This window comes from Scardinius erythrophthalmus (assembly GCF_964197995.2).
Source record: "Scardinius erythrophthalmus genome assembly, chromosome: 23".
Taxonomy (NCBI): domain Eukaryota; kingdom Metazoa; phylum Chordata; class Actinopteri; order Cypriniformes; family Leuciscidae; genus Scardinius; species Scardinius erythrophthalmus.
In genome coordinates this window covers 16,403,353-16,428,008 of record NC_138243.1, presented here as the reverse complement: position 1 = coordinate 16,428,008, position 24,656 = coordinate 16,403,353, and the positions used below count along the sequence as shown (strand labels likewise).

Below are 24,656 nucleotides of genomic sequence, written 5' to 3'. Positions count from 1 at the left end.
GCTTAAATAGGCCAACACAAACAAGCTATGACCCCCCATAGGTGGGAGAAATCAAATACTAATGAGTGGCAACAATGAATTTTACAGAAGCAGGGTCCACCTAGTGGCTGGGAGAGTCTTTACAGCTCAGCACCAACTAGAGGCAGGGAGAGCCATTACAAGCTGGAGTTACAAGTAGTTACCGTTTTTTTGTTTCAATTGCTAACAAGCGTCGTCAATACTGAAGCCACATTTTCAAAACTCTTCAACACATTTAGCAAAACAGAAGTCTATGCGGACCAAACTGTGAATCATTTTTCATTGCTTTCACACAAAATGCATTCAGTGACCACCTTTTCTAAAATCCATGAACACTTTTGTCATTCATACTTCATCTTTGCAGCACATTATGCACGTTAACACACTGCTTTCAAAACTGATAAAAGCACATTTGAATTGAATCCAGCCATCCATCTATCCCATACATTTTCCAAAGCGCTTGTCCTGTGTAGGGTCATGGGGAGGCTGGAGTCTTTCCCAGCATCACGGGCAGGAAAACACCCTGGACAGATGGCAATTCAGTATTCACATTCGCACGTACAGGCAAACTAACAGTCTCCAATTCACCTGTCCTGTATGTCTTTGGATTATGAGGGAAACACAGAGGAAACACGGACAGAACATACAAATTCCACAGCCGAAATTAATTTTGTATTATTATGTCTATTGCGGTTATGTTCATGTGGCGTTGTAACAAAAGTATAATAGTGTATGTGTAGTACTGGAGTCTGAAAGGCCTTCTGATACAGCTGCAACTCCAATACTGCACATACACTCTTATACTTTTGTTACAACGCCACATGAACATAACTGCAATGGAGATGATAATACAAAATTCATATCAGCTGTGGAATTTCCACCGGTCTACCAGTATATCTCTGACCCCTACCTGACACAATGCTGAGCAAAAGAGAAGTTCTTAGTGACATAGATTTATTCTGTTTGTTTTAAGTACTGCATAGTAATTCATCTCAGTTTGTGTGTGTGTGTATAAAGCAGAAAATAAATTCTCTAATGCAGTGTAAATAGGTCACTTCTAATGAGATTCAAAACATTAAAATTCCTCAAGGCTCCAAACTTTCAAATCCTTGTTAGGGGTGTGGACTGCATCTTAAATGTTACCTATTATCAGAGGCAATACAAGCTCATTTTTTTCCCATTTCAAAACAAAACATTTCATCTTAGTCACGGCACACAAGGGTAATTACATCGTTTTGTTGCCGCATGTAAAGCATCCAAGTGCAGACAGAACTTTTAATTAAGGTTGCATATTTTATTCATTGCTGTTTGAGGACTTCTCAACATTGAGTTGACTGTACTTATAAACAATTCTAGCATGTATTTTCATTAATGATACTTTATTTTCCTCTGTGCACAGCGTAGGGCCTATTGATAAACTGCAAAGAATAAAAAAGGGAAGAGGATGAGACCACAGACCCCAGAGAATGAAACTAGTGTAAAAACAGACTGTCACAGCAACCGCTGGGTGGACATTTCCTGAAGTTTTGACGAGGCTAAAATAACTTGCTCTCTTGCACTATCACAGCTACAGAATGTTAGTTTGACTCATGCATCACCAATACATTGCTTTGAACTTGGTGGTAAAATAAAGAACAAATCCTGTCACAGTAAAACAATAATCTAAATAAATGTGGATGTTCAAATCATGTTCTTAATTATCAGATCTAAACTTTTCTTATACTTAAGACTTATGTCACATGATCTTGGACTTCACACATAAAAGTTTTGTTTCGTTGTTTGGTGTGTTAAAAGTCAAACAGGCAAAGATAAGCAGAGCAGCAAAACTAAACAGAGAAAGCATTTAGCATTAGATGTGGTTACCTGAGTTTATTTATGAGAGTGTGAGCAGGACTGAACTTTCACTGACATTGAAGTGCATGTCTTCTGAATCACTGAATTGAACCGATTATTAAAAAATATTCTCATAGTCAGCATCGTTTCACACAGAAAGCAGCACTGATCTAATGCTGATCTGTTGATGGACATCATTTGTAGATTTAAATAGCTTTTAACATACTTATTCTAGTTTTATGTCATGTGATCTTGAGCTTCACACATTTATTTTTTGACATTTTCGTTGTTTACAAAGTTGTAGGCAATGAAAAAAGCAGAAACGCAGAAGAGACGGGCAGAGCTGAATGACTGAAAGAACATCCAGCATTATCACAGAATAATCGCAGAAATGTCTAATGGTATTTATGATGATGTGATCAGGAATGAGTCTAATGGAATGAACAGCGAGAGAGTTGACATGGTGGTGGCTATCTATGAGAGTGCAGATTGTGTGAGAGATCATGACTTCAGGACAGAGACAAACACACGCCAACCGCTTCAGCAGACAGGTAATCATATTCATTTCTTTAATAAAATCATCATAGTCTGGCACATGTTCAGTCATTTAACATCATATCTGTGGTGTTCAGGCAGTGATTCTGTGAGGAACAGAAGCTCCAGAGCAGCTGCAGTGTGTTTGGTGTTGCTGTGTGTTCTTCTGCTGACTGCAGTCATAGTGCTGTGTGTTCACATCTATACAAAGAGCACACACTACACAGAAGAGAGAGATCAGCTACTAACCAAGATCAACAACCTCACAGAAGAGAGAGTCCAGCTACTAAACAAGAACATAAACTTGAAAAATGAAAGCAATGGATTGTTAAACCAGATTAACAACCTGATAAAGCAGAGAGACCAATTAAACCAAACGACAAATGAACTGAAGAGCCTTTGTGAAATGGGTAATTTTGAACTGCAGCTAAACAAATATACATTACTAAAAACAAGTTGCATAATTCATTATGAATGACGATAAAGTCCTAATAGTTGAACTGGTTGTGTTTACAGATGAGTGGATTCTCTATAAATGCCATTATTACTTCATTTCCTCTGATAAGAAGAACTGGACTGAGAGCAGAAGAGACTGTAGAGAGAGAGGAGCAGATCTGATCATCATAAACAACAGAGAGGAACAAGTGAGTGAAAGATAGTGGGTCTCATTCACTAAAAATTGCACACCCTCTTCGTATCTATTCGCATATTTGATCTTCTCACGAAAAGATTATGAATGTTTATGAATTCTGAGTTTTATAAAAGAGCGTCTGCGTCACCTGTGTTCCTGGTAAACCGAACGTTATGGGTTATTATATGGGACTATATATTTTTTCTTGAAAATGTAGAAGTGCAGAATGTTTTCTGTGAGGGTTGTGGGATATAATCAGTTTGTACAGTATACAAATCATTATGTCTATGGAAAGTATGCGTATGTGTGTGTGCTTGCTTTGGATGGATGTGAAATTATGTTTATATCAAGTCAGTTGAAGTTTGTCATTATCAGAATACAATATAATTGTTGTTCTCAGGATTTTGTTCAGAAAATTTCTGGTGGTACTGAAGTCTGGATTGGTCTGACTGACAGTGATGTGGAGAACACATGGAAATGGGTTGATGGCAGCACACTGACCTCTGGGTGAGAAATTACTGAATTCAACTGATTTTTTTCCAAAAGTAATATTCACAGGTATGAAATCACACAGAAAGCAGCACTGAACATCACTAGCACTAACGCTGATCTGTAATTTCAGTTTCTGGAGGTCTGGAGAGCCTAATGGATATAGAAGAGAGAACTGTGCTCTAACTTATTCACCAAGATGGGCTGATTATCCATGTAAAAATTCTTATAAATGGATCTGTGAGAAAACCATTAAAACAAGTCATTAAATCACATATTATTTATGCTGTAAATTACAAATAGACATAAAGGTCTTTCTCTCTTTAAGACAAACTAAGCAAAATATACACTCATAGGTTCTCTTCCTCAGTAAAATGTACTTAAATACTTTATATATAATGCATTATAAAGGTATTCATAATGTATGTTATAATGCATTTTATCTTTTCATAAATAATTATAACCAAAGTTAAAATGCATTATAATTATTGCAGATTCTTTGTTACATCTGAAATTGTTTGTTTGTCATGTTTTAATGCATTATAAAGGAGCAACATAAGTATTAGAATATATTAGAATGACTGTGGTTACAATTATTCATGAGATCATTCAATGCTTTATAAGTTGAACTACAAGAAATAACTAAAAGGAATTATAGAGAGACTTTAAGTAAAGCGTTACCAAATAAATATTCAATCACTTGTGGCACTATAATAAATAAATGTTTTATACACTTATTTTGTCCATGTGTTTGAGTGTCTGTATCTCATGTTGTCCATCAATGTGACTAATGTAGAGGAAGCAGAATTCTGTGATCATTAACATTTAATCCTTTAGCAGGTGCTTTTGTCATGAGAGACCCTGTGAATTGTAGTCTATATAACAAACTAGCACAAGTAAGTGTAAAAGAGCAAGTGTTGGATTACTTTACAGATGTTTGTCTGCATCTGTGTTACTGATGACTGTATAGACTCACTCTGATGAACTTCTTCTCTATAGTGTTACGACCCCGTCTAGGTTGAGTCCGCAACAAAAACTGGAATTAACAACCAAAGATCCTTTTGTACCCTTATTTACAGAATCACACATGAAAGCATAACTTCGGGGGTGAGGAAAGGCCAAAACAAGAAACAAACTCCTAACAGAAAACGTAAATTCACTTACAAAAGAAAACAAAAAAATACCTTATCTAATGAAAAACAGGAGAAAACAGTATTTACAAAAGAAATTAGCTTCCACTACAGCTTCCAAGTGTGGATAAGATATTTAAAATACAGAATATACAAAAAGGAAATTAGATTGATAGCCACTTATCAACTCAAAACCAAAACCAAAATCCACACTGCACACTACAGCCAGACCAACAGGCAAGCTTGTGTAAGCAAACACACAACAGCAGATGTGCAATTGAACAACAGGAAATCACAGGTTGAGCAGAGCTCCCTCTTCAGGCACTCCAGATACTTGTATTGCCCCTTGGTCCCATTAGCACCAATCACATCTGGAGATCACTTTGGTCTGATCCAATCCTGTGAAAGAGAGAGAGAGAGAGAGAGAGAGAGAGAGAGAGAGAGAGAGAGAGAGAGAGAGAGAGAGAGAGAGGAGGGGGAAGGGGGGGGGGAACCAGCAAACCAACACATATACACAATGCGTCTCAGGATGTAACAGTAGTCACCAGGAAGTGACTCTGAAAGATGACGCTGCACTTTACGTCTTTATTAATTCAGCCACTTCCTCCTGTAGCATCTTCAGTATCTCCATCCACTCAGCCTCTCTTTTAACACTTACTTTAGCCAGTGCTGTGTGGTCACATCTGAAGTTCTTGCCCTTCATTCACTTTTAACCTCTTTACCACACTGCCACTTTTGCTGTCTGTACCACTTTTAACTTGATGCCTCATTTATCTTGTCTATCAGGTCTTCATCAGAATAATGATAATTATGAGTCTGTGGTATAAATAATTCAACGTATATAATCAGATAAAGTGTTTCAGGCCATCACTTGATCTTATTCTAAACTTGTACTTGTACATCAGAATGTCATGTGATGTTTGACTTCACACATTTCTCTAATGTCATTTCCGTTGTGTTTAGATGTAAGTGTTGTTAAAAGCTGAACCAGACGAGAGAGACCCGCAGAGCAGCCGAACTAAACAACACAACACTCAGTGTTATAATGTCTGACTATAAAAGACTAGCGATATCTGAGGTCATTTATGAGTGTGTGAGCAGGACTGAACTTCAGGACATGAACAGAGAGAGTGTGGAGTTGATGCTGGATATCTGTTACAGTATAGATCATGACTTCAGGACAGAGACGAACACACACCAACCGCTTCAGCAGACAGGTAATCACATTCATTTCTTTAATAAAATCATCATAGTCTGGCACATGTTCAGTCATTTAACATCATATCTGTGGTGTTCAGGCAGTGATTCTGTGAGGAACAGAAGCTCCAGAGCAGCTGCAGTGTGTTTGGTGTTGCTGTGTGTTCTTCTGCTGACTGCAGTCATAGTGCTGTGTGTTCACATCCATACAAAGAGCACAAACTACACAGAAGAGAGAGATCAGCTACTAACCAAGATCAACAACCTCACAGAAGAGAGAGTCCAGCTACTAAACAAGAACATAAACTTGAAAAATGAAAGCAATGGATTGTTAAACCAGATTAACAACCTGATAAAGCAAAGAGACCAATTAAACCAAACGACAAATGAACTGAAGAGCCTTTGTGAAATGGGTAATTTTGAACTGCAGCTAAACAAATATACACTAAAAACAAGTTGCATAATTCATTATGAATGACGATAAAGTCCTAATAGTTGAACTGGTTGTGTTTACAGATGAGTGGATTCTCTATAAATGTCATTATTACTTCATTTCCTCTGATAAGAAGAGCTGGACTGAGAGCAGAAGAGACTGTAGAGAGAGAGGAGCAGATCTGATCATCATAAACAACAGAAAGGAACAGGAAAGGAGTGTAATATGTGTGTGAACTCGCTTCAGATCAGATGGATGTGAAAGTTAAATTAATTTTGTCTTTATCAGAATACAATATAATTGATTGTCTCCTAAGGATTTTGTTAAAAAAATGTTTGATTATACTAAAGTCTGGATTGGTCTGACTGACAGTGATGTGGAGAACACATGGAAATGGGTTGATGGAAGCACACCAACCTCTGGGTGAGAAATCACTGAACTGATTAATATCTAATAAATGATTCTCACAATCAGTATCATATCACACAGAAAGCAGCACTGAACATCTAATGCTGATGCTGATCTGTATTTTCAGCTTCTGGATGGAGAATGAGCCCAATGGACAAAGAAGAGAGAACTGTGTTCTAACGGTTGTAGGAGAATGGGCTGATCATTCTTGTACAGAGGAATATAACTGGATGTGTGAGAAAAGCCAAATGTAAGCCACTGAATAAAATGCATATTTATTCAGACAAATTGTAACATCCATAGACCGTTTCAGAATCTCCTGGGTCATTTTGCTTTAATACATGTAAAAAAAAAAAAAAAATTAACAACACATCTTTAATAGCCGCTTTCATTACTGAAACAATTTCTGGATTAAATTTTCTGGTAAATACACCACATCTGCTGTTCACACAGGTAACAGCTTTCCATCTTTTTACCATTAAGATACCATTGACAAGTGTAAGGAGCCAGTCACATCTTGTTAGTATTATGGAAATCACCTGTCGTCATCTTAATCTCTTTAAATCATTTATCCTGCCCTAAAAGACCATAAGCATTAAAGTAACAATTAAATTACATTACATTAGCTGCAGTTCAAAATGACCCGTTTCACAAAGTCTCTTCCATGGTTCAATCCTAAAAAAACAATTCTGTGCGATTGATAATCAAGTGATTTTAGGTCAAGGTTTTGGCTGTCAGTCAATGATGAACTCTGTCGGTTGGAAATATCAATATGGCTATTCAAACACTTCTGGTGACATCACTATATGCAGGCCGTTTTGAATTCTATGACTTCAATAAATCAGAAGTCTCGCACATTCACAGAAAATAGCTTACTTCCACTAGCGAAAAAAGCACAGCTAAAGTAGTTCCAGGCAGGTCTTGACCTCTTCGCCTAATTATTTCAGTTATTCCAAAGTACCATACAGCCTACATCAGCAAAATAACCGCTTTGCGTTGTGGCCTCATTTCCACCAGTTTGGGAACCACTGAGTTAGGAATAGGGTCAGGTTTATTGTAGCAGGTGCCACATTATTTGCAAAAACAATAGAGCATTAACCTTTTAGCGGCACTCACCGGACATTTTAATTCAGAACTGCCGAGATAAACATACAACAACATACATAATAAAACGTTGTCAGATTCATGTTCATCTGTTTCGGATAAGTTTCTCATGCTTTGTTCACACATATATAGCAGCATAAAAGTCAATTACAGATGTTACAACTTCTCATCACAGACAATTGCCATAACTGATTTCAAAAGATCCAGTTTACACATCTCTAAAAAGTAATTTACTAGTAATTTTCCAGAAAAGACTGTTTGTGTGAAAGCACATTGTAACTCCAAAGAGCAAGAATGCTAAAATATGTAAAATACTGTATTTCTAAAGTAAAATACATTACTCATGTGTCCCTAAAGCAGTAAACTTTTCATTAGTGATGAAAAGTGAAGAAAAAGTTTATGTAACTATACGGAATATACAAATAAATAACGTTCAAATGTCAGATACTTTACAAGGCAGAGAGTTTTGAGCAGCTGCTATTTGTTTGTCATGGTCACCAACATGACAAAAAACGACCAACTTATGTAATACACATTTTTCAGAAAGATTTGAACCATTACACAATATTTGTATTAATTAGTCAATGTTTTTGCTGCAGAAGTTTTGCAAAATCTATATTCACTCAACTAGGGCCTTAACAAACTTCCAAGGGGATTTACATATTCATATGTTGATTTTAAATTATTTCAAATCAGACAAAACAAGCTTTAAAATAAAACCGTTCAAATGATGGGTTGATAACAGCACACTGACCTCTGGGTGAGAAATCCCTGAATTGAACCGATTATTATCTAATAAATTATTCCCACACTTAGTATCGTATCACACAGAAAGCAGTGCTAAACATCAAATGCTGATCTGTAGATGCAGGTTCTGGAATGATATAGAGCCCAATGAACAAAGAAGAGAGAATTGTGCTTTCATTTTTCAGGATGGGTTGAGATTTTAAATGTCATTAAACCACATTTTGTTAATGCAGTACATTATGAACATAGTACATCAAGTTTTTTTTATCTCTTAAAGAAATAGTTCACCCAAATATGAAATTCTGTATGTTATGTATTTACTTGCATTTTAACCTGGTGTTGTTCTAAAGCTGCATGACCTTTCTTTTTTACTGATGCATAATAAAATGATCCCCCATCCCAATGTTTTCCAAGTGTTCTGAAGGCATATCATTGCTCAGCTTAAAATTTGTCCTGTATTGCAATGTTTTTATGATTGTTTGAAATATGCAAATAAAGTTCAAATGTCACTTTCAAGCCAGCGAGTTTGAAGCTGCTGTTTTCTTTTAGTTGCTGTACTGTACTTTGATTTATTTGATAAAGAGATTAGAGTTTCAAATCAAGATCCTCACCAACATGACAAAACTTGACCAGACAGTGTTTTCAGAAAGATCTTTATAATAACAAAGTCTTCTACTAACTAATCAACATCTTTGCTGTAGAACTCGTGGACAGTAATATAACTAAACTTCACACAGATGTAGGTTAACTGTGGAAAAAAATCTAAACTTTGGAAGAATGTGTACTTGAGCTAAAGCATAAAAACATCAAACATAACAGCACTGCGGAGGGGCGAAGTATATGCTGCTTATGTCAGTAACTTTCCCTTCATTCTCAAGGCCACGATTTTTTTCCTTGATGGTAAAAACTTGTTCAATAATTCACCTCACACCGTTTACCAACAGCGTCAAGCGTTCAGGCTAGCTGAGGCTTGAATGATAAGTACTGTAGCATTTAACAGGGTTCAACACACACTAACACGTCTTTTCCTGAACTTGGTTATCCTGAGATCCTAGATTCTTTCTCTAAGTCTGTTTGCATTTACCACACTCTGTGAGATGCTACGGTTTGTTCTTTGAAGAAAAAAAACACCCTTGCAGTTGTGTTGTGTAAGCATGGACCCATGCGGTGTTGGCTTTTCATTTTTAACCACTCAGAGTGTGATCACATGCTGCGTTCAAGTCCTCCTAGGACTTTGTTTACAAGATCAGAAAAAGTGATTTTCAGAGATCAAAAATATCTATATTTTTGGTCAGTGTAAAATGGACTTGCTGGAAAATTTAATATTTCTTTCTCTAAAGGAAGCTTTTTAGTGATAATGCAACATAAAGAGCTATATGTGAGTAACTGTGTATAATGGGAAATATACAGTAGTTTGTCTTCTAATAAACAAGCTAAATTTGTTAAATCTCTATTTTGCATCGTACCTTACACAAAATGTGTAAAAACTGGTACTGTCACCATTCACAATTAAGTTCATATGAGTATTTATGTTGCCCACATGATCATCCTGAGGAGGCTGCACCATTATATCCAATCCAACTATCCAGTGGGCTTTCAAGTCTGGTAGTCTAAAGTCTGGTGCTCTCAGTGCTTCCAAGTCCAGTGGTCTTAAGTACGGTGGACCCAGCGCAGCCTAGTGGACCCAGTGGTCCCAGAGGTCCTACCGCCATCGGCTGCACTTCCTATAATGGCAGTTGCCATCTTGTGTTTATGGGCCGCACATAATTCTCCAGCTCCAACCGAGGCGGCAGCATCTGCTACAGCTCCTCCTGAGTTGGCAGCGACTGCTACTGATCCTTATGAGGCGGCAGTGACCACTTCTGTACCCTCTTCCTGCACTGTTATGGTATATTCTGTCCTGACATGACCATAGAGGTCGTCTCTGAATCATTTGTCTGCCCTCACATGACTACATTTAATATTGATGAAGATGTTAAGAAAAAATATAATGAAAATGTAATATAGTGAATTTATTCAGCAAAATGCTCCTCTCTAGAGTTCACATTTAAGAGCGCCAAAATGGTATTTGTTTGAATTTCGTAATAAAATTAACGGATTTTAAATTTGAGACTCCTATCAAAATTAACAAAGCTCAATGCAATTTATGGGATGGTATGCCTGCTACAATCATGTTTAGCAAAGTTTTATTCAAGCAATAAACTGAAAACAGCATAGACTAAAAGATCGATTCTTGGGATTTTAGGAAAATATATAGGTTTAACAAAATGAGAATAGATTAAAATCGAGAAATTAATATTTTCAACCCAGTCCTACTTCACACTAGCCTGGCTAACGTCAGACCTCTTTCTCATTGAGACGTGGTCTGGGAACCACATGTTCATTTTCTCGTATTTGAGGCGTGGTTTACGAATGCCCAGAGCCGTTTATTTGGCGCTACGAATGTCTATCAAATGCGCCTGTACGTAGCTCATAGCCAACCGTTTCAATTATACCAGATGACGTATGTAGAGCGACAGAAATTCGACGAGGAAGAAGAAGAAATAAACTTGCGTTCTAAACTACTTCGAACACTATCTAAGGCTGCATCGAAAGGTAACTTCGCGTCTGCTGCCATGTTGGATCCATAGATATAAACAAACTGCTTCGGTGTGTCGCATAGACGTCGTCATCATCTTGCTGCTCCCTTCCCGTTCTGTGATTGGTCCCCTCGCTGAGGCGAAAATCTGGTCCATGGATTCCAGGCTGCCTAGCAGTGTGAATAAAATCGCGCTGTGCGCAAGGCAGCATGGGGAAACCCAGGCTAACTTCACACAGACATTGGGGGACAGAGTGAAACGTTTATGCTAGAAACAATGTCAAAGATTTCAGACAATATCATTTTTGGCTTTGGGAGCAGAAGGAAATCAATGCTTACTGCTGACCATCTAGAGAAGCAAAAAATGCTAGTTTAACTTCTGAGTGGGATACACCAGGAACCTGAAGCAATATCTAGAGTAAACTGATCCTGATTGAGACAGAATTACATGTAGGTGTTGAGACATGCATCTATGTTGCTCAGTGATCAAATGCAGTGCCAGCTGTTATTAAGGACACAATATGTACATTGAAGAGTAGGACGTATAGAGCCTCAGGACCAGGATGTTGGATTACTCAGGTCAGAGAGTGCCATTCCACATTTCTTTGCACTAGTCAACAAGCTGATTATTAAGTTTAGTGGTTGTGAAGCCCAAGATTTCAACCTTGAAATGTCAACAAACACAAAATGGCGGTCGATATTCCAGCAAACAAAAAGACACAATTATTCTGTATAAATCTGTACTAGGTCTAAAATATATGTCTGCCTCAGCATAACTACAGTATAAAAAAGACAGTCCAACCAAGTAAATTAATCAATGAGCAATGAAAAGATCTCTTGCTTTTAAAAATAATTTAATCCCAGGCAAGATTAGATTCAATGTGCATTTGTTCATCACTAAAATCCCTTTTGGCATGGATTTTATTTGTCAAAAGTGTTTGTCAAAGATCCAAAAAGGTATTTTTTTCATCCATCAGGAGAGATTTGATTCATTTTTCCATCCAGCCGTGAGCCAGCCCATCATCCTCATATCCTCCAGCTAAAGCAAGGATTGGCAGGGGTTTATGCAATCCAGTCTGCTTTGGAGCACTAATACTGCGATGAGCTGCTACACTATACAGCAGGAACAGATAGTGCTGACAACCACAGGCACAACTCAGACAAATAAGCATGTAATGATGCACATGAGCTGCAATGATACAAACTCACACGATCAGTCTATGTCACATTTATAGACAGTTTAAAGAAAAAAGGCTTAACAGCATACAATGACATTCTAGAGCGTGCTTTTCAAACTAGGAAAAAAGTTTTAGGGATAATTTAAATATGTTAGAGACTCAAACAATAATACAGTATTACAGCTTCATAATAAATAAATTGTATATGTATGTATGTATGTATGTATGTATATCTATGTTATAGTGTTATATATAATTTATTTATATATTTTAATACAGCGTTTTTATTATTTAATTTTCATATACTATATAATTATAGTTATTATTATAATTATTTATAATTTGTATGCATAATTTAAATATGTTAATAATATATGTTAATATAATGATAATAATAATTCATGAAAAATATAATTTTTCTCTAATTTTAAATGGGCCATATAAAGTTAGTTCTTCAACTTTTTTTCTTTCCTCTCTCTCGCTCTCTCTGTATCTCTCTCTTCACGCACACAAATGCAGATTCATTCATGCATAACAGCAGACTCTGCAATATCCAGGCTGTATTTCGGGGCAGTAGGGAATTATCTATGAATGGAGCAGGGCCTGAGAGTTCAGAGTGGACCCAGAGAGTGCTGGAGGCTCATCAGATGGGGTCGGCCTAAACTAGGAGGGCAGTGTTCTAGACGTCATTGGAATCACAAAACCAGCTTCCCCCAAAATAGCCTGATGCGTCCAAGCACAAACCTCAGAGGCCTATAACAACAGACAGCAGAAAACAGAAAAGACAGTGTACGGGACGGTCCGAGGAGTCACATGCTCAGAAACATAATTTTCTCTTACTCGTTCTGTCATTAGCCTTTTTTCAATAAATCCACGCTGTAACAACCACAATTTCCGAAATGTTTTGACATGGCCATGTTCGCTATAATAGTTCTTTCCTTTTATGGATTATTTGCAAATCCTCTTTTGAACGCACAAAATCAGCAGATTTGTGACTTCACCTCTAAAGACACGTAATTTACTTTCTCTGCCCCATCTTTCAGCACAGACTTCAATTGAGTTGGCATTTATGAAAAGCATATATGCTCCCAGACAGCATATAATCCAGTGCTATTACGGCTGAACTGTATTTCAACAAATGCCAGAGGTGGCAGGACTAATTTGCAACAACAAACAGAGGAGAATGTCTCATCCTTTTGAAGACGAAGGTCTGAAGGATGCTGTTCTGTTGTCTGTGTTCTCAGAAAACATTTAAAAAAAGTTCTCTGCAACCATACAGACCTCTCACAATGTGTTCATTTTCCTCACACACTGACAGAAAATCTTTCAAAATTAGTAATTAGTGGAGTTGCTGTTTTTAATGTCACATCACTACACCATCAGGACTGCCTTTGCCCACATTGCACTTTGTCAGTTAAAAGCCGAAATAGTGTCTGACGTGCCCAGTGGTGCCGAAACAGTCTTGTCATTTCCATTACACTATCCCTGTTCCGTACGCACCTCCTTAATCTTCTCTCCAAATCTCTTTTTCATCTCCTAGAAGGGTGTTTTATGATATCATATCCTGTTGCAGCTATTTTTAGTGTCATTGCTATTCAATCAATCTGGCTCAATCTGGGAAGTGTCATGCTCTAAAGAAGATTAAGGTTACAGGAAAAAACAAGTGATATCTAATCAAATTCTGTGCGGAAAAGTGAGACATTGTTTCAGAACTGTTACAGGCATCGTCACAAACAGTGAGATAAGTCGAATGAATTTACCACACAGACATTCATCCAGGGGAACATTCTGTTAATCTGTTTTCTGCGTCATCTCTGAGTAGGCATATGTCCAATTTAGGATTTATGCTAAAATGTTTCCTAAATGTGTGTGTGTGTGTGTGTGTGTTTTGACTCAGTCATCAGTGACTTTTACATTTACATTTATTTTTTAATATTTAAGTATAAGTATTAATATTTAAGTTTTAATACTTAAAGCTGCAGTCCGTAGTTTTTCCTCTTTGTCGCCATCTCTGTTCGAAATCTGCACTTGCAGTTATCCGCAGAATTATCAACTTTACGTAGGTTGTGCATCGGCACGGCACAGCGCGGATGAATCCAATGTTTTGAGGAGAATGTGCGGCTGTCAGTCACCGCGCCGGTGTGGATCCTGTCATTCGGAATCACAGATTCTACTTTTTGGAAGTATGACCAATATAAGAATTTTCACCAGAAAATGTCATCTGAACAAGTGAGTAACATCCACTTTTTTTCTGACCAACTAAGGGAAAAAAGGCATTGCAGTAAATTGCGCTGATTAAATCTAACGATTGCTTATCATATCACGTAAAACCGTGCAAATTATACTTTGTTTTCAAATGGGTAATGTTAATAACATCAGCATTGAATGACTACATTTAATGCCCTTCCGATATTTATCCTTTTCACATGTGCCCGGTTGCAGTCTCTTTTTTTCTTTAGCCACTCCGAAGTCCGAAGTCTTTTGCATTTTACAACGGGTGAATCTCCAGTTGTCACTGGTGATTGTCATTTGAACCTTTCTGGATCCGCCATCAAATTGATAAGTTTAATTATATCTGTGAGAAAACGCTATAAATCTCCACCTCCAATATCCTCACACGCAATATAGCATACTAGCCGAGACTCCTTCTTTAGATGTGACATAATTACGCAAAGACATGCTCGAATTTCCCACGGATATCCACCAGTACCACTGGAATTAAAAACATTATTACAAGCTTACCGTTTTGACTTGAGCTAAGGCAAGCAGATAGTTTTGAACACTGGCTGGTTATGTACTTGCTCAAAAAATTATTATGACCGCCGCTAGCGTAGCTAGCGAAAGCGGTCATATAGGGATTGTCAAAGTTTTTTTTTTTTTTTTTTTTTCGTCACCTTACTGAATTTTTCGTCAACGATACCAGGGACACCGAAGCACCGGGGAACATGAAATTTGGTGGGCATGTAGCCCCACTAGACTTCTAAGGAAAAATTTCGTTTGGTCCCCGTGGGCCACTCCCCCCCCGCGCTGGGCCCCCCCAAACCCCAAAAAATGCAGTTTTTCCTAAATAACTACCTGAACCGTGGCACCGAGGATGAAGAAATTTTTATGGTATGTTGGTCTACTAGACTTTTACGGAAAAATTTCGTTTGGTCCCCGGGGGCCACTTCCCCCCCCGCGCTGGGGCCCCCTTAAATTTTTCATCAACGATACCAGGGACACCGAAACACCGGGGAACATGAAATTTGATGGGCATGTAGCCCCACTAGACTTCTAAGGAAAAATTTCGTTTGGTCCCCGGGGGCCACTCCCCCCCCGCGCTGGGCCCCCCCAAACCCCAAAAAATGCAGTTTTTCCTAAATAACTACCTGAACCGTGGCACCGAGGATGAAGAAATTTTTATGGTATGTTGGTCTACTAGACTTTTACGGAAAAATTTCGTTTGGTCCCCGGGGGCCACTTCCCCCCCCGCGCTGGGGCCCCCGTAAATTTTTCGTCAACGATACCAGGGACACCGAAGCACCGGGGAACATGAAATTTGGTGGGCATGTAGCCCCACTAGACTTCTAAGGAAAAATTTCGTTTGGTCCCCGGGGGCCACTCCCCCCCTGCGCTGGGCCCCCCCAAACCCCAAAAAATGCAGTTTTTCCTAAATAACTACCTGAACCGTGGCACCGAGGATGAAGAAATTTTTATGGTATGTTGGTCTACTAGACTTTTACGGAAAAATTTCGTTTGGTCCCCGGGGGCCACTTCCCCCCCCCGCGCTGGGGCCCCCGTAAATTTTTCGTCAACGATACCAGGGACACCGAAACAGCGGGGAACATGAAATTTGGTGGGCATGTAGCCCCACTAGACTTCTAAGGAAAAATTTCGTTTGGTCCCCGGGGGCCACTCCCCCCCCGCGCTGGGCCCCCCCAAACCCCAAAAAATGCAGTTTTTCCTAAATAACTACCTGAACCGTGGCACCGAGGATGAAGAAATTTTTATGGTATGTTGGTCTACTAGACTTTTACGGAAAAATTTCGTTTGGTCCCCGGGGGCCACTTCCCCCCCCCCCCGCGCTGGGGCCCCCTTAAATTTTTCGTCAACGATACCAGGGACACCGACACACCGGGGAACATGAAATTTGATGGGCATGTAGCCCCACTAGACTTCTAAGGAAAAATTTCGTTTGGTCCCTGGGGGCCACTCCCCCCCCGCGCTGGGCCCCCCCAAACCCCAAAAAATGCAGTTTTTCCTAAATAACTACCTGAACCGTGGCACAGAGGATGAAGAAATTTTTATGGTATGTTGGTCTACTAGACTTTTACGGAAAAATTTCGTTTGGTCCCCGGGGGCCACTTCCCCCCCCGCGCTGGGGCCCCCGTAAATTTTTCGTCAACGATACCAGGGACAGCGAAGCACCGGGGAACATGAAATTTGGTGGGCATGTAGCCCCACTAGACTTCTACGGAAAAATTCCGTTTGGTCCCCGGGGGCCACTCCCCCCCAGCGCTGGGCCCCCCCAAACCCCAAAAAATTCAGTTTTTCCTAAATAACTACCTGAACCGTGGCACCGAGGATGAAGAAATTTTTATGGTATGTTGGTCTACTAGACTTTTACGGAAAAATTTCGTTTGGTCCCCGGAGGCCACTTCCCCCCCCGCGCTGGGGCCCCCGTAAATTTTTCGTCAACGATACCAGGGACACCGAAACACCGGGGAACATGAAATTTGGTGGGCATGTAGCCCCACTAGACTTCTACGGAAAAATTTCGTTTGGTCCCCGGGGGCCACTCCCCCCCCCGCGCTGGGCCCCCCTTAACCCAAAAAAAATGCAGTTTTTCCTAAATAACTACCTGAACCGTGGCACCGAGGATGAAGAAATTTTTATGGTATGTTTGTCTACTAGACTTTTACGGAAAAATTTCGTTTGGTCCCCTGGGGCCCCCGTAAATTTTTCGTCAACGATACCAGGGACACCGAAGCACCGGGGAACATGAAATTTGGTGGGCATGTAGCCCCACTAGACTTCTACGGAAAAATTTCGTTTGGTCCCCGGGGGCCACTCCCCCCCCCGCGCTGGGCCCCCCTTAACCCAAAAAAATGCAGTTTTTCCTAAATAACTACCTGAACCGTGGCACCGAGGATGAAGAAATTTTTATGGTATGTTCGTCTACTAGACTTTTACGGAAAAATTTCGTTTGGTCCCCGGGGGCCACTCCCCCCCCCCGCGCTGGGGCCCCCCGTAAATTTTTCGTCAACGATACCAGGGACACCGAAGCACCGGGGAACATGAAATTTGGTGGGCATGTAGCCCCACTAGACTTCTACGGAAAAATTTCGTTTGGTCCCCGGGGGCCACTCCCCCCCCGCGCTGGGCCCCCCCAAAACCAAAAAAATGCAGTTTTTCCTAAATAACTACCTGAACCGTGGCACCGAGGATGAAGAAATTTTTATGGTATGTTGGTCTACTAGACTTTTACGGAAAATTTTTGTTTGGTCCCCGGGGGCCACTTCCCCCCCCCGCGCTGGGGCCCCCGTAAATTTTTCGTCAACGATACCAGGGACACAGAAGCACCGGGGAATATGAAATTTGGTGGGCATGTAGCCCCACTACAATTCTACGGAAAAATTTCGTTTGGTCCCCGGGGGCCACTCCCCCCCCGCGCCCCCCCAAACCCCAAAAAATTCAGTTTTTCCTAAATAACTACCTGAACCGTGGCACCGAGGATGAAGAAATTTTTATGGTATGTTTGTCTACTAGACTTTTATGGAAAAATTTCGTTTGGTCCCCGGGGGCCACTTCCCCCCCCCTGCGCTGGGGCCCCCGTAAATTTTTCGTCAACGATACCAGGGACACCGAAACACCGGGGAACATGAAATTTGGTGAGCATGTAGCCCCACTAGACTTCTACGGAAAAATTTCGTTTGGTCCCCGGGGGCCACTCCCCCCCCGCGCTGGGCCCCCCCAAAACCAAAAAAATGCAGTTTTTCCTAAATAACTACCTGAACCGTGGCACCGAGGATGAAGAAATTTTTATGGTATGTTGGTCTACTAGACTTTTACGGAAAATTTTTGTTTGGTCCCCGGGGGCCACTTCCCCCCCCCGCGCTGGGGCCCCCGTAAATTTTTCGTCAACGATACCAGGGACACAGAAGCACCGGGGAATATGAAATTTGGTGGGCATGTAGCCCCACTACAATTCTACGGAAAAATTTCGTTTGGTCCCCGGGGGCAACTCCCCCCCCCGCGCCCCCCCAAACCCCAAAAAATTCAGTTTTTCCTAAATAACTACCTGAACCGTGGCACCGAGGATGAAGAAATTTTTATGGTATGTTTGTCTACTAGACTTTTATGGAAAAATTTTGTTTGGTCCCCGGGGGCCACTTCCCCCCCCCTGCGCTGGGGCCCCCGTAAATTTTTCGTCAACGATACCAGGGACACCGAAACACCGGGGAACATGAAATTTGGTGAGCATGTAGCCCCACTAGACTTCTACGGAAAAATTTCGTTTGGTCCCCGGGGGCCACTCACCCCCCCCCCCCCCCGCGCTGGGCCCCCCCAAACCCAAAAAAATGCATTTGTTATGGCTTTGTAATTTGTAATTGTAAACATTTGTAATTGTTATGGTATGTTGCTCTTAAGGGCCCACATCAACCTAGCCCATAATCACTCATTTGTGATTTGCGCCCCTCCCATAAAAAATGAAAATGCAATATTATTCTGCTTTAATCGCCCCTATCTTCAGTGGAGATGTTCAGAACTGCACCATATTTCATGTGTATGATTAACTTGACATCCTCTGGGGGTATCCTCTGCTAAGTTTTGTAGAATTTCATCCATGGGGGGGTATAAAATAAATTCATTTATGTGCACATTTAGTGACTGTACACTCATCGGCCTGTAGATGGTGCTGTTGAGCGAAGGGTTGCTGGTTTAGGATGATACTGTCACACACACACATGCAGGAATACAAACAAACGCAAGCATGCACACACACTGACATCCACACGCACAGACACACACCCATACAAATCCACATGCACAGACACACACACACAAACACACACGCGCACACATGTACGCACACATACATACACGCACAGACACACACACACACACACACACACACACACACACACAGACACACACATACACACACATACACACACACACACACACACACACACACACACACACACAGACAGACATGCACATACTATTACTTTTTTTAGGTATATACATAAACACGCAATACAGCCAAATTACTCCACGTCATTTATTTTTGTGGAAAGCCAGTGCAGGCCTGAGCGGCGGTCATATTTTGTACCGCGATGCGGTACATCTAGTTTTGGATAATTTTTAACCCAAAAAAGCTACGGACTGTATGCCTCAAAATGCTAATTCTCTTCCAGGTTTTAGGATTATGAACTGAACAGCTCTATTCAAATATTTCAATTGTTTGGTTCCTATCCCACATTGGTAGAATAATACAAAACATCTCCCTTCTCGGTAATCTTTTTGCAGATTATAGGCACAAATCCACTCTGCTTTGTGTATGGATCCGCAAAAAAACATCTGCCAATATATCATTGGGTGGACTGCCTGTGGTGTGACCTGATTTAGCCATTAACAAATAAAAAGACACCACCAACATCGATGCTGTTCAGCTGATGCAAGAAAACAATCATCTATATTAGAGCAGATACAATTTCCAAAACATTTATTCTTAATATTTAACATGCATGAATGACACTACAAAGACATTATTTTCTTTATTTGCATATGCATTAAGGCCACTTCAAAGTCATTTGACAGCACAAGATGTCACTAAAATCAAATCAGTGCTTTTATAATTCAATATCACTGCATGTCTGTCGTTTAATAATGTTCATATTTAATATGCTGTGGTGGCAGCTTTGGAGTATCTTTCAAACTAGCACTGCAAAAGATAATAACAAAATTTTATGTAAATAACAGTTAGACAACAAACATTAAAGGGGTCATATAATGGTACATGCACTTTTACAAGTTGATTGTACTGAAATGTGTGTTGGCAGTGCCTGTACACAACTATCATAAAATGATAAAAATCCATCCAGTGTTTTTTTTTTAATCTTCTTATATGTTTTCCCTCATCTCAAATCAAGCCGTTCGATTTTGTGACGTCACAAAATCGACGCCCCTCCCACGATTGTTGATTGACAGCAGCGTTTCAACACAGACCCGTCCTCGCTCGTGAGCGAGCTGTCTGTCATCATAGTCTGCGTGGTCATTGTTGATACGCTGGAGCACTGTCTATGAGCAGAATGGTGTCTAAGAGATTGTGGTGTTCTGTTCGTGGGTGTAATAACGAACACAGCAGTCATTTTGATGTTCCTAAATCCGAACCGCTGAAGACGCAATAGGCCTATTTCACAAAATGGCGACCGAGACCGGAAGTAGGGTAACGATACTTCCGGTCGCGCCGCCGCCCGCTACGATCGCCATTCATTCTCAAAATGGACTGTGAACAGCTTGTTTTCTCTGTCATTAATATATCTGACAAAAGTAAGAATAGCAGATGTTGTCCGTTTTGTTGATAGTTTTCATGGAGCTGTGACAAGATCGAAATTGGACAAAGGTTACAAATTATTCTTGACGTTTGCTTACATAAAAAAAAAAAAAGTTCCATTCATTTAAATGGCATGGCACTTGATGACTAAGCTCACACTTAGGCCTACTATAGCTAAACAAAATAAATAAATAAATAGAAATGATGTCTGATTGTAGGCTATGTTTGAAATCTAGTGGCTTTTGTTAAAATTTCATGTTATTAAGTTTGTCCCGGAGATTCCAGCAATCTTCCACTAGTGACTAGATACTGCTCATTTTTCATGTTACCACCATGAATGAAACTAAGAATTGTACACCTTTACAGTGAATTTGACCCGATTTGACCTAACGTTGCTAGTGGGTCTAATAATGAAATTAAGGCAAATAATTAAAAAAAATGGTTAGACTAAAAACATGAATGAAGTGAGTGATATTACATGTTTTAAAAAATCATGATGTTACAAAATCACATTTTACTGTCGGGTCCCCTTATGAAAAGAAAATATATTTCCCTATATATGAATGATCAATATATTGAATGGTTTAACAGTATATTTGAAAATATACAGAATAATATATTGTGTTAATATTACAATAATGAATAATACATAAAGAATTTTCATATATTTAAAAATGTGAAATATATTTACTAATATATCATAATGTATGTAATTTTATATTCAGTAATACACTTCATATTATACAGGGATTAAAGCTCTCAGTCGCTACGAGATATGACGGATTTCCGTCGATCAGCGTTCCCCCCTGTCCTTATATCTTAAATTCACTGTTCATAATTTTAATGCTATAAATATGCTTACATTTCTCAAATAGTGTAATAAATGTCTTAATTTTAGTTTGAATGGGAAAGACGAGGTGATTCACCCTGCTTAGGGGGATGTGATCAAAGCCTGGAGTGGAGCAAAAGCATGTTCCTCACTCCACTCTTAGCGTTGTGTTATCACTCCGCTCCTGATCCACTCCGGGTTTTCCAGTCCCGCTCACGGAAAAACTGCTCCGTGTTCACTCATTTTTAATAAAGTTACAGAAAACAACTTCTACAAACAATTTTAATTTGCCAACAGTTAATCATAATAAATAAAAGTGCATGACGTGGAAATCAGATAACAATCAAGTGCAATATAAACATGTTTTTGTCAGGGCATCACTCCCGAACCGGCATCAACACTCCATTTTCAACATCTGCTTCCTCCTCCACACCACAGACACGTCTTTTTGTCGTCTGTGTCTGGCCTGATTTAACTTCTCCCCCAGTTGTTCCATGAAAACCTGCAAAGCACGGCCTGCGGTGTAAGATATCTACGACCGGACTCTCGTAGACTCGTAAGTTACACGGACTTCATCCTCCGTGAAGTGCTTAACACACAAAAAAGTGCCCCTCTTCTCTCGGTATAGCCCAAATCCAGCGCTTTTTCAACATTTCGTCAAAAGGAAAGCTGTGCAATAATAAATACGGTTGTTTCTTCTATGAGTGCAAACATAAAAAGGTACGCAACAGGACTGGCCGCTTTTAGTCTCCGCATTTGTCCTCCGACTGCTACTGCTAGCCTAGTGCTTTCACTGGAAAAGAGTTTACCCTACTTCCGGTCTCGGCGGCCATTTTTGTGAATAGCCTATGGCTGAGTTTTGTTTTCGAAGGGAATATTTCCCACGATCAACGTCAAAGCTTTCATGTTTGCGCGAATCATTTCACACACCAGACTGCTTTACAAACGAGGGTCAGTATAAAACTGGTTTTGCTAAGAAGCTGCTCCTGAAAAAAGGATCGGTACCAACTATTCGTGTTCCTGCTGCACCTTCAGAAGAACTGAAGTGAGTGTAACGTTTTATTAACCTTTATATTAATATTTATATTAATCTTTGCAAATCGCTAGCACACCTCATGATGAATGCGGCTTAGGTTTACACTCAGGGTACATTACGGCATGTTTTCCATGTACGACGTTCTCAATATAATTCATAATCCCATGTTTATAATGAACAACGCGTTATGGTTATTGGGTTATTGTGTTACGTTGTACGCACAGAACAAAGGGGCGAGGTGAGCAAAGCTCATTATCATTTAAAGACACTTAAACGGCGTGCTGAAAACAGAGCTGTTTTTGACCAGGTAAAATGAGTGTTTTCTTACCATACTAATGAGAATTTTGAATTAGAGTATATTACAAACTTTTAATTTAGACCCTAAAGAATCATATTAGCTTGTACAAAAATGGCATTATATGACCCTTTTAATGCTCATTATTGAGTATTATTCAAATTTAACTGAACAATATGCAAATTATATTGAGGATTAAGTCAACATTTATAGATTACATCTCTTTGATTAACCATATTCTTGTTGATTATTACAAGATAAATTAGCACTGCTTTAAAAGTCTATTTGCACATACAAATGAATACCCATACAGGGATAAAAAAAAAGTGTAATATCTCTATAATTGATTAAAGCTCATTTAAAATTTCATCATTTACTGAGAATTTAGCTACATTCAAATTTTGAGTATTGTAGGAACAGCTCATCTAAACATGCTGCTATACCAACAGAATTGCCAACCTTCAAAAACAACCACTCTTGATGCGGGTACCGATAACAACAAAACAGTGTGCTCGAAGTATGAAGTAAACTGAGGTAATGAAAGTCTATAAAATTCTCACTGACACTCTGACAGTAATAATCCAAAGATGCCTCTATTTTTGGCTGCCATAGCGAGAAAAGCCTTATAACGGCCTGGAGAGAGGATTGGCTGTTCTGACATAGTGCCATATTCACATGAAATCCAACCTCTCATTGAACCAGAATATTACAATAAATTGACTAAGCCTGAAGCAGTTAGGCTTGGCTCAAAGATATTTCAGCCACAAAATCATCCGTCTCTGCAAGCAGAACTCTACACAAACCATTTATTCAGCCCCAGCATCAAACACACACATTTTTCTAATGGGAAACTTCAAAAACACTGTTTCAAGTACATCTCGATAAACTCCAGACTCTCTGGATGTAGAGTTTGCTTAAATGTAGCCATATTTTCAGCAGGGGGTGCATAGGGATGGTGAAAACAAAATTCTGCTGAGCTGTGCAAATAAAAAGACAACTCCAAAGCTGCAAACAGCTTTGTTGTTCTGGCAAGAGTGTGTTGGCTAATGATAGTTTAGCCATGTGTGTAGTCCTGTAATGTAAAGGCCTTGGGAGTTTGTCTGAATGTTTCTCTTTAGGCCTTCGAAACAGTGCCAATCAGGCTGGCCAGAATCCCACTGATGTATTGAAACTCTCTGGAAGTCAAACTCTAGGCTGGCAAATGACAGAACCACTCGAGGGATCCTATACAGAGAAAACATTAGCGACAACAGCGTTGATATGAGAAAAAACTGGTTTTATTTTGAAACTTGGTGATGCTTGTAGAGCTTTAAATGGGTAATAACCTGGTCTGATCATAACCCCATTTGAATCCATCCCATATAATGCAGATATTCCCTGGCACTTCAATCCCATACCATGAGATCTCTTATGATTCTCTGCCTTAGCTCTCTACTGCTGTCAGACTCCCTTATCAATGAGAGCTGCCCCTTCAGACTTTAAGAGGACACATTGGAGCTCTCTGATGTTATAGACTACTTGCAAGTCTCACTTAGGGTTAGGGTTATGGTTAGTTTTCAAAGCCAAGCTTTAGAACATGCTGCATACAAAGAAATGAAACCGAGTTGGCCTATATCAAAATCAAGCTACACATCTTTTAGAAATCAAATAAAACCACTCTACTTGCCATAGCTCAGG

General features: G+C 39.7%; 1 protein-coding gene and 1 long non-coding RNA gene across 2 annotated transcripts in view; one reads left to right on the top strand and one right to left on the bottom strand.

The window, feature by feature from the left end:
• Positions 1-24,656, bottom strand: part of LOC308683354 — a 90,884-nt gene that overhangs the window by 15,262 nt on the left and 50,966 nt on the right. The window lies entirely within an intron of this gene.
• Positions 5,631-9,043, top strand: LOC308683675 (uncharacterized protein). The gene is made up of 5 exons (XM_081354259.1): positions 5,631-5,852; positions 5,934-6,245; positions 6,349-6,492; positions 6,638-6,688; positions 6,801-9,043. Exons 1-5 carry the CDS (start codon positions 5,681-5,683, stop codon positions 6,851-6,853), a joined length of 732 nt encoding a protein of 243 aa, XP_081210385.1. The 5' UTR covers positions 5,631-5,680; the 3' UTR covers positions 6,854-9,043.